The sequence below is a fragment of the Lepisma saccharinum genome, chromosome 17, assembly GCF_977018435.1.
Source record: "Lepisma saccharinum chromosome 17, izLepSacc3.1, whole genome shotgun sequence".
NCBI lineage: Eukaryota > Metazoa > Arthropoda > Insecta > Zygentoma > Lepismatidae > Lepisma > Lepisma saccharinum.
In genome coordinates, this window is record NC_139245.1 from 52,729,655 (window position 1) to 52,741,700 (window position 12,046).

At 38.4% G+C, this 12,046-nt stretch overlaps 1 protein-coding gene across 1 annotated transcript in view; it reads right to left on the bottom strand.

The window, feature by feature from the left end:
* Positions 1-830: 830 nt before the first annotated feature.
* The window catches only part of LOC146001416 (dipeptidase 1-like), a 123,069-nt gene continuing 111,853 nt past the window's right edge, over positions 831-12,046 (bottom strand). Inside the window, 1 exon segment of the mRNA XM_083138735.1 lies at positions 831-1,471. Coding sequence (XP_082994861.1) covers positions 1,370-1,471 — 102 coding nt within the window. The 3' untranslated portion in view covers positions 831-1,369.

A 12,046-nucleotide genomic window follows, 5' to 3' on the forward strand; every position in this document is an offset into this window, starting at 1 on the left:
TGTAATATAATGCTTCAATACTTCTTATAATACTGAATCATCCCTTTTGCAAGGGGGCACTTACCCCAGTGCCCTCCAGCTGCATCCGTCAATGACCCTGTATACACAATTATAAATATTAAATATATGGGTGTATGTGCTCAACATGCTCAACATACAAACACACAACATTTAATCCCGTTTAGTTCGTTGTACTTTTTGACACTGGGTATAGTGCAGGTGTATCCCGGTGTCAGGATGGTGTAAGAAATTGGCCGTCAACCAAAGACGGATGACGTTGTTCAACTTCAGAAGATTCAATAAATGGCTGTCTGCTTCTTTAAACGTCCATTTGATTAGTCATAGTCAGCACGCACCACGTGACAATACACGATACAATATACCGCTCTAGAACGTAGTATAAACAGTACAGACATCAAACACACTACCTGACACCAAATCATGGAAGTAGACGAGACGGTGTTGCGTCGTGTAACCAACTAGAGGAACGAGTGCAGAAAGAGTAAAAAAGCACAGCGAAATAGACGGGACTATTCTGAAGTGCAGTCATGGACATTTAAGGGTTGTAACGATACAATTAAGAGTCGAAAGGAATGTTACAATAAGGAGATGTCCGTGAGTGCGTATAAACATAGGTGAAGACATTTTCAGGATTTACAAATGTATTTCAAAGAAACAGAACCACATAGAAATTTTAGAACGACCAAAAATCGAACAATGAAGCAAATAAAGTAGATAAAGCTCCGTGTTAGATGTGAAAATTATTTATTATTCGAACAAATTACACATATATATTATTGTGATAATTACGATAACAATAATAGCACTATTATAAAACTTTCCAACAAATAATGTACAGAAGAATGTGGCGATTGTTGTGATGCAGACAATACCGCAATAAATTGATATTTTCCTTCTGTTTAACACTTTATTATCACTTCCTTATCTATTTAAATCGTGTCTGCTCGTTACATTCAGGCACCTTATTTATATCCCTCTACTTCTGTGTAGAACGTTGGGTAGTGTATTACCATAAATTACATCTTGTTCTTTCTTTGAAACTGTTGTTCTTTATTTTGAAAAAAAAAGAATGCTTGTTGATATTATAACTTCGAACTGTTACGCACTTCTAAATTTGTCCTTGAGGAAGCTGTGCATATAGAACTTTTCTTTAAAACAACCTCACTTGGCACCCATGAGTATATATTATTGCAAGCATTTCCGCTCTCTATCGTTGACTGTATTAGGCACTTTCGCTTGCATTTGTTTTCACTGATGAAGGCATGAAAATAATTCCTAACTTTTCCCGCACGCAATGGCAGTGAGTTGAACTTTAGAAAATTTGAATCCCACGGTGCTGTGATTCGTATCACGTGACTGGATACCTGCAGTAGGTCTTCCCGTACATGTCCTGAGGAGGGATGATGTCCTCCAAGGGTCGGACTTCGGAGCTTGCCCACTCGTCTTTCACCTGCAAAGATACAGAGAGGATACAGTCAGTTCAGAATCGGCTCGTGTTCAAATTATAGCAACTTTTATGCATACAGGGTGTCCCAAAGATTTTGTCACAAAATTCGGATGATATTTAGGGCTTGAAGCACGAAATAACTATGTCAATATGAAGCTTGAGGTTGAATTTAAAGATCTCTGGACAAGATAAATATGGTTAAAGTTATGCAAGTGACGTCTTTGGCATAGTCAGATATGAAAGAGAACAATGAGGACCACAACAGAAAAGTAAGGATTTTTCACAATGAGATTTATTTTGTGGATAAATTCCTGGTCCCCTACATTTTTTTCTGCGGCCATAAATGATTGTTTTCTACGTTTCAGATTGTTTTACATAGATTAAAATTACGTGTGCGTCATCATATTTGCTATCAGTTTCCACAAGTGTTTAGACAAATAAACACCATAACATATAACATTAATAATGTCTGAGACAGGACTGTTTAGAAAACGAACGTATATCTACCTAGGCATGCCATTCTTTGTGCTTGTTATCATCAATTTAATCTAATCATCACCCAAGTGCAGTGTCGCGATTCGACTGAAGTGGCAGATAGGGAAACTAAATAACACAAACAATACACTACATAGATAGTGAAAATGTAGTTTGGACTTTGTGTATCTACATTGTAAACTACTGATAGTAATATTTCTCCGTTTTTAAGCCATACATGCAGAACCTGAAGTGCAAAATGCTAACTGGCGGAAAGTTTGGTTGAGCCTGGATTAGCTGGGGGATGCTTATATGGCTCATCATGGTGATAATGAGACAACTGGGGATACTTGGCAAAAAAAACTATATATATATATACGAGCTTCGGGGGATACCATCCCCCCTCACTTCGAGCACTGTATGGATGTAATTGTTGAAGTTGGAAAAATGTCACGCTTCACTTCCAGAAGTAAAAGGAACACCTTTACTCTTTAGGCTAAAAATGATCCCGCTAAGAGGGCCAATGCATTGTTTCAACCTATATTTCTATCTCTTGTAACATTACAGCGAGAAGCTTTAAAACCTATAAACTTAGTAAAATTAGAATTTTTCAGCACAGTCGTGCGAAATATGAGTAATATTCATAGAAACACACGAAGTGTATATTACTTGCCACTGATTGGAAATGCAGTTACATTTTATTCTCGCACATGGAAATTTGAAAATAAGAGTCAAGTCACTTAGGTACGTACAAAATATTAAATTTACTTATCAATTTGAATTTGAATTTAAACGCTTGGGTGCGTCAACAGTTAGGCTATTTTGCACGTCATACGAGATCCAGCCCCTTATGATAAATAAATAACATAACTGTAATGTTGTATAACAAAAATATTCTGACTTCGGTTAAATGTTGAGGCTGTAAAAATGCACTCTGCACAAACAAGGACAAAACACACGTCCTACGAAGATTATACTGACCGTAGGTCCAGACGCCAGAGCCTCCTCAGTCTGCATAATTCAGTCCAGTGTGTTCTACGTAGAAACGAGGTTAACAATTGGGTGTACTGCGTGGAAGGATCACCCCTTACAGACCAAATTTACTTATCATCATGTAATAATATCTGTGTACGTAAATGAAACCTTTAAGAATACTTCAAATTCTGAATTTTCGTAATAAGTTAAAGCCTACTTTATTAAATTCGAAAACTAAATTATTTCATTGAAACTTGTGAAACTTGTGATGGAATAATTTCTAGCTTTTCTTTCTAAACGTTTCTCGTACGAACCGGATTTTTTCTGCAAAAAATATAATGGTCATAGGTATAAAGTTGATACACTCTTGAAATGGATTTGTTAATTCTTTAAGAGCTGAGTTTTACGCAAAAGGCAAAATTGACAGATCTCACAGAGAAAGTTTATTTAAATAATATTCCCCAGAAATTTCCTACGGGGATTTTGTTTTGCTTTGATACGAGTATCAAATGTAACATCTGCTGAAGTCACATGTAGAGGATTGCTTATTTCTAGATACCACTTTATCGTTTGCACATGTTGCAAAGAAGGGAAATGAAGTAAAAATTCTAGAGGCGAAATCTCATAACTCGGACATATCCAAAACCTTTTTCATAATATGAGATGTATCAACGCAAAACGTATACTCCTCCAGCGTAAATTCGTAGGAATTTAACAGTTTAACGTTCAAAGAAATGATTTGCTGCACGTGACACTACTATATTCTCGGTACATGGTAAAAGATGAAAGCAGGAAACACCCTCCAGATAGAAATGACTAATATTTCACTGTGTTGGAAGTGTATATTAGAGTTAAGAGGTGGTTGAGGAATGCTACAAATTGAAAGCTTGAAATCGGAAGGTTTCTGGAAAGCTTTGATAAATATGGAGATATATTTACGTGCATGACTTATATTAAACACATACATCTTCCATAACATTCTTTGGGAAATGAAGAATGAGCGCCATCTAGACTCAGCACTGGAATGCATTGATGCGAATTGTAACTTTGAAATGTTGATTGGGTTCATAGAAGTGATGGTGTATGACCATGAGGTTGAAGAGTATTTCAGCGATAAAAGATGTCACTAGATTCTTGGCAGCTGAGGATCTTTCCTAGCAACATGCAATTCCTGCTTCAACCTCTCCCTTATCGCGTGTTCAGTCTTCTGTAGGTAACTCCCTCCTCCACCCCTAGGGAAGTTGCATTTGCATTTCTTGATATTCTACACCCTTCTCTGCTGCACCAGGTAAATTTCTGCGATGTAAATAACATAAAGTGATATGATTAAAGACAGAACACGGCGAGAGATTGATGCCTTACCAGGAACTCGAAACCTAACGGGCCTCCTTGATGGCGTAGTGGTAACGTCGTCGCATTGAAATCAAGGCCTCCCGTGTTCGACACCTGGTGGAGGACCCCATTTCAAACAGTAGGTCCTTTCCCGATTAACCTCTCTGCGCGTAAAGTTAACTGAAAGCAAGAATTTAATTAATCAAACTCTAGCATACTACGACAACCACTTCACAAGGAAAACCGGTTGCAAATTCTCCAACCAGCTTTACGGACACAAGATCCAGGAGCGACATTTCATATTTCTCTTCGACAAATGTGTTAAAGATAGAAACAGAGATGCCATGAAGGCCAAGTCAAGAAATTCGAACCATACCTCAATCATGAATTCATCGTCCGGTCACTACTTAATCTAAGCAAACGTTGCTTTGGACTCAAGAAATAAAAAGGTTTTATTTTGTTTCATATTGATTCTTATTTTGACATGCAAGAGGTGGTAAATAGAATTTCCTTTTCTTTCGAAAATACAGTTTTGGGCACAACGCGAACAAATCAGGGAATTCTAAATTGCCAATCGACTTTCACCGGAAGCATTTGCACGCGAAACGAGAAATATACTTGATGTATGCTAAAGGAATACGACCGGCTAGAGAAGCAAAACAAAAACAACAAAAAGTCCAAGTCTCAAGTTACTCAGAAGGATAAAGGGCTTGCGTAGTTATTTAGAAATAGCAATCTAACCACATTACTAAAGGCAAAAAAGGTAAATTTTAGCTACGCGTTACTGACACCATTGAATATGAAATATCTTTGTTATTTTCCGTCACGACGAAAATGCAGTTGTCTACCATTACATAAGTTTGATTTAAGAACAGCTGCGAAAACAACATCATGAAAATTTCAAAAACCATATAGGCTATAGCTATATATAGACACACATACATTCAAACACAAAAATACACACAGAAAGAGAGAGAGAGAGGGGAAACATGTGTGTGAAAGGTGCGTACATAGACCAAAAAGATATGAATATTCGTCTTTTAAACCCAAATAGATTTGAAATTGATTTAAAATTTGCACGCAACGTTGAAGTTTTATTCGAATTGAAAGCCCAGCCAGCTCCATTATTCTTTCCCACAACGGTTTGTCCGTTTGAAATAGATTCTCCGTCCCTTTACCATTTTACCCCACACCCCTTTTACGACTTTCTCTGAGTCTAATCCCCTATTTCTCCGCTTTCTCTATCAATTCTGTCCATCTCTTCCTTCCTGTCCTCGGCACTTTAACCCTTCTGTGCAGTTCCCGATATCTTCCTTTGTAATCTCCTATACAGCAGTGGTACCACTCTCTTTTTTCCTCCCCACTCAACTTCAATCTTTTCTCCTTTTCCTTATCTTCATTATCTCAGATCCATTTGCAATCCTTTGATGAAGAATTAGTGGAAGAGGAAAATAATTCAAACTTTGCGGTTCTCAATTTTGTTTAGCTTTTGGATGTTATCCTGAATTTTTATCCAATATAAAGAGTTATCTGTTTGCATGGAGAATTTTTAATCAATGTTCAATATTCGAATGTGAAAGCAGGTACGAATTACTGAGCCTAGCACAGTGAAGCGAGAACTACGGTTATTAAATATTTGTTATTTTCCAGATTTGAATACAGTTTTCTATTTTTAAGCATTTAGCCCATAATTGATCTAATGCAGAGGTTCTCAAACATTTTCGTGTCACGGTGCCCTTAGTGGTTTCATGATTTTTCTGCGGCGCCCAAGTCAGAATCTAACACTTGCAACGTTCTGTCAGTGTGGATAGATTGCTGGCCTTTAACTTAAAAAATAAACAAATATTTCAAATTCAGAAACATTTCATATGTAAGAAGTAGTAAATAACCACATAAGCCAACCACGGTGCACACTTTGGAAACCGCTCATGTAATGCATAAAGCAATAAAGAGAACATATTCAGAATAGAACCTAGTGAGGAGTGTTGACAATAATGACTATTGAAAATGATACGTAACTGAATTAGAAATAAATATTTTAATTACTAGACAGTGAGTGCTTTCACTACATACTGGATTTAATTGGGCCCGACCCTGTGGCCGAGTGGTTAGCATATCGCGCTGCGACGCCAAGGGTCCCGGGTTCGAATCCCGGTCGGGCTTGGTTGTTTGTGAATGTCCATTCATCAATTTCATCACTTCATCACTCATCCCCATCTTCGCAAATTAGCCAAGAGGCACAAAACGCGAAGTAAAATAAACTAAATCAAATCACAAATCACTGGATTTAATTGGCCTGGTATTTTCAGTATACGTTTACTGTACTCTTATGTTAACTTCTGCATGTTTGCCAACATTTGATATGGGAACACCACATGCTTTATCTATAATGTACAGGGTGTTTCAAAAGTCGCGCAACCCAAACTTTGAAAAATTATATCATGAAAACCGTAAAATATATTTACACCGGGTTTTTCTGAATTATAAAGCCTCTTTCAGAGGTGGTAATCGTTGCTGTCAGTTCTCCACCACATTATTTCAGGAAGTTTTACCCAAAAGTTTTCATGTAATATTCATAATCATAATACATTTAACTGTACCTTCATTACATATCGGCCTCCCCGATGGCGCAGTGGTAGCGTCATCGCCTTGTAATCAAGGGGTCCCGGGTTCGATACCTGGTGGAGGCACATAGTGGTTCGGATCCCACTTTAAACTGTAGGTCCAGTCCCGATTAGCCTTACTGTGCATAAAGTGGACTTAAAACATCAAATCAATCAAACCTTCATTACATATCCTTGTCGTATCTTTACTTTTTGCTGTTAACTGAAGTGTTAATATATACTCGCTTCTGTAAAAATTGCTAATTTTTTTTATGCTTTAAACTAGCGAAATATTGAGCATTCTAAATAGTATCTGTGAATATGCACTATAATAGTAAACAACCAGCTTTTGTTTATTGAAAGCGTTCGTCATATAATGTATTTGTCATTTATTAAGTTTTTATTGACAATGAAATGATTTTTGAGAAGACTAGTGACATCAATATAACTATGCGGGGCTTCGTGGAGTAGTTGGTTTGAGTTGAGTTGAAATTTGTTTCCCCGAGAAATGCTCTCTCGAAACATAGTGTTAGAATTAGTTAAAAGCACTAGACTGTGGATAACGCAAATTTAACACTGCATGCTGAAACGTTCACCGTATACAAAATGCAACTATAAAATTCGGTTGCTTAAAAGAAAAGTTGGATGTTGGCAACGAAGCCAATCAGAGCATTGTATTTCTACGTCAAGTATTTTTGGACACTTAAATTTTGTCTTCAAATTGTATCAATGTGACGTTACTGTTTCACTTATTCAGGAGGGCTACCCAGATGGCGTGGTGGTAATGATTCTGCCTTCCAATGAACAGGTCTACAGTGAAGGAATATAGTAATTTGGATTTCACTTTTAAGTATAGGTTCAATTCCGATTTTCTACATAAAGTTGATTTGAAACGAAATTTGACATTCATTGGGCGTAAATATATTCAAAAGGGCTAGATACTCTTTAATAATTTGATGAAAGATTGAGCTATATAACATAAAAAAATGGTGGTTCTCATTGAGTTAAATACTACTAGTAGTTTTACATTTCATGCCAATTTTCTCAAATCCTCGGTAATTTTATTATCAATTAATCATGTATTTCATCTGCGAATACTTACAAAATACTACATGAACAATTCCAAACTTCTTCTTGTGTAGATCTCTCATTCGAGCATTCAATTGAAAATCGTTGGTTTCAGTCTATGGGTATTAGTTTCCATAGTTTCAATCACTATGTCATTCCATTGTCGAAATACTGTATTGTTTACTTCCAACAGCTTTGAAAACATTGTTTGAGTGTTTGGTTATTAAGAGAGTTCCCATATAAATCCTTTGCCAATAAAGAGCTCGTAGTGAATGGAATCGCAAATAACATATTTTACACGCTGTTGCAATTTATGTTACATTAAAATATTGACAGAGTGATCAGTACAGCCCGGACAACCCTAGGAATCCTGGGTTCAAATCCAGGACTGAGCATGGGTGTTCTTTGGGACTGCTTATTCATAAAGTTCATCTTTCATCCTCACAGTACCGATTACAGTGGCGTAAATAACAAAAATTCAAATATAAACATTCACAGGACATAAACAGATTTTTGAATGCAGGAAGCACCATATATAACAGGACGTCTGGTAATTTGTATTGAGTATAGTTATTGTCAGAATAGTAGAAACCGTATCTGATGTAACATCAGTAATTGTTCTCTCACAGCAGGAGTCCTCATCAAGCGCAATGCATGCCAAAAAAGTTATTGCTCATTACGCATGACACGTTTAAGTAAGTATTCTACGTATCTACTGTATTCCAGCTAATGGCATCCTTCTTACACAGAAGACATTATAACGCACTGCTACAATATAACGTCAAAGGTTACTCATGAAAGGAAGGATCGAAAGAAATGCCAGATGTGGCCGTACAGGCTAGCTCTTTCCCCCCTGGGCCGCTTGGTTGAAGCCGAACAATAGGCGGTTGGGGGCCAAGCCGTCCAGGGTTCGATGCCCGGCTGTACCTGCACGGTGCACATAAACAATAGAGAAATACTATTGAGATGGAGGAAAAGGATGGGGTTGCATATGATATTATAGCGATTTGATTGATGGACTGTGGTATATGAATATGTATTATGTTAAGAATCTCTACATGATATGAGAACTGCAAGTCCACACCTTAATTTCAATTCCGGTCACACTTACACCGATTTCCAGGCGCTGTGTATTGATGTCTCCATTGTCTGTCCTTAGGGAGCCTGGTTGTCCCAACTGTCCGTGGTGTCAATCACACTGCCCTCCGGTGACGATTCCTACATATATATCAGGCCGCGGAAGCACACGTCACAGTACGATGACCAGTTACATATATATACTTTTATATGTAAAAATATACAGCTTATCTTGTGACGAAAACTATCCCGTTCATCGTAACTTAAATGTTATGTGCAATACTCTGGGCACTGACGGACACTGGCTTCATAACGCAGACTCTTCATGACACCGACTTTTCTGTACTATTCCCAGACACACCGTTGTCACCTTAATTCTCAACACTGATTCTTCACTTACATTCTCAACTCCGATGTCCTCTGTCTAGCTTATAGACGCACACACTGAACCGCCAAAATTCACCGTTGGGTTAGGGGTTTTTGTCCTGTCCACTTTCTATTGGCTGGCGTGGAGGAGGGGGTTGGTTGAAGGGAAGAATGGAAATATTTCACGTTGGGGAGACAAAGGGGCTTCTGGGAGAGAAAGCGTAAATATAGCCGTCGCCTTTTGTGGGCAAGGCAAATGACCTTTGCTTGGCTTCTCTGAAACTGACGGGGATTTCGAGACGTGCTGAATGTACGATAATAATAATAAATGTAGAAGAAAAATGATATATTTAGTATATATTGATAATGGTGTGCACGTATGGAAAATACGGGTACATTATGCCCCTCCCAAGTGCGATACTTGGGTCTGAAGAGATCTCAAGTGAAGCACTGACACAAGTAATGATAAATATGTGGCCACCTTGGTCGCCTGACTTAAATCCTGAAATGCGTTGCATACATTAAATATGTTCCGTAGAACGTGAACAACAACATCATTGCATAATAATCGTAACATGTGTATCTATGCTTCCATTATACTACTACATGCTAGATCCCATACATAAAATTCAAAATACTGTTGGAGAGTAAATACAAAACTAAATAAACAACAAAATTATAATTCCCACAAATGAAATAATACTTCACCCTTACCTCACAAAACGAAGTACATATATATAATTTCCATAGAAATACAGTAGAAATGAAGTAAAACACTAAAATCAAATAAGAATGTTACATAAGAATATTAAATGAAATAGATAAAATACCAAATACATAAATAGGTTGACAGATGTAAGAGTAAATAATGTTAACGATACAAAATTAACAAAACATAAACTTTACAATGAGAATAATCTTCTTTCTTTATATGCTTCTTTTCGTGTCATGCGACAGACTTTTAGCCTGACTTTCCTTGTTATCCTCCATTTTTCTGGACGTCTGGATAACTTTCTTATCACCTTCGCCATCTGTTCTTCACAGGTCATTGGTATGAAGTTAATACATTTCTTGATTGGAGTTTCATAATCCACCTTAATCTCATTAGTGTTTCTATTAACCGTGCGTGGTTCTTCACTGACAAGCTGCTTGTGTTTCAATAACAGTCGACGCGACATTTGTTGCTTATTAGTCGATAAATAGTCACAGCCTCGCACGTGATTCGCGATATCCTCTTCTGTGTATACACGTTTCAAATTAGCTTTGACAACCCTATTTTCCGCCACATTTGCATTCAAACTTCTCATGTAATTGCATGCTTCGTCATCATGGCTCACGGTAATTTCATTCATTTCATTAACTGTGTCGACCAACATGTGACATACGTTGCTGAGTGCATTCTCATTCGAAATGAAGGATACGCTAACGCTTTGGTTATCGACGTTGAGGTGCATTGTTTTTGTTTCGAAATCTAACCTGGCCTTGTAATCAAGCCACGTGTCACACCCTAAAATCAAATCGTGCCGTAATCCAGGTACGACCAGAGCAGGACAACATACTTTTGCTCCATTTATTTCAAGAGTCAATAAAGCTTGTTCTTGAATTTTGACATCTTTTGCGTTCGTCGCTCCTCTCACAACGACGTTGGTTACTCTGAACGAAGGCAAAGAGGGGTCATTTCTTTTCAGCTGGTTGAAAAGATCTGCATTAATTCCCGCACAGGTGGCGCCTGTATCTACGAGACAATGGATGACTTGCTTTCCCACGCATGCTTCGATTTGCGGTAGGTAACGCACCCCTTCATTCTTGAGGGTGGTCCCGTTATCAGTGACGTCAATGGACGCTAGAGACTGGTTTTGAGCGGTCGTTTCAATTCTGCACAATCCTGGGGCAGTGTTGCCATCAGCTGATCTATCAGCGTTAGAATTAAACTTTGTGCTAGAGAACGAAACATTGGAGGGCTCACTTTCACTTCCGACGAACGGTACTTTTACCCTAGTCTCTTCATCTGAAGCATTGCTTTGACGTGTCATCGGCCTCGGGCTATCAGAAATATACGAAGGTCTCCTCTTCACGCCCTCTGAGTGTGTAGTACTATAAACTGGTTCTTGAATCGAAATCTGCTCTGCCGTATAAATGGGGAATTCACTCGTGGTTCCATGAAAGTTCGAAACTTCGCCTGCAGGTCTCTCCCCGTCACCTGAAGGCGTACCTAGTTTAAATCTGGGTGATTGGTATTACGTGGGTTCAAGTCCCGGTTGCTTTCTTGTTCGCTGTGCCGCCAATCGGTTTCGTCCCGCTGGCTTCTCTGGAATCTCGGCGGCCGGTTGTTTCAGCGTCCTCGATTCGAGTCCCGGCGTCGGTCATTCTGTTCTCGCTCTCTGTTAGTATTGCCAGGGCCATTCAACGCCATTGCATTCTGATGAGCGACCTGCTGTCTTCTCTCCTGGGGGTATTCCCTGCGGGGTGCACACGGCCTGTCGGAACTCACATTTGAGAGTTCTTTTAAAATGTTCATTAGTTCGGAAAGCGTGGAGGCGCTATGGGCAATCAGTGTCCTCTGAATTCCTGGATTGAACTGTTTACTAATGGCTTTGATAAGTTCGCTTTCCGACAATGGAGTTCTCAGCGCTCGATTTATTTTCACCTGCCTTGCTGCATGTTCAGCAAACGTCATTCTTGA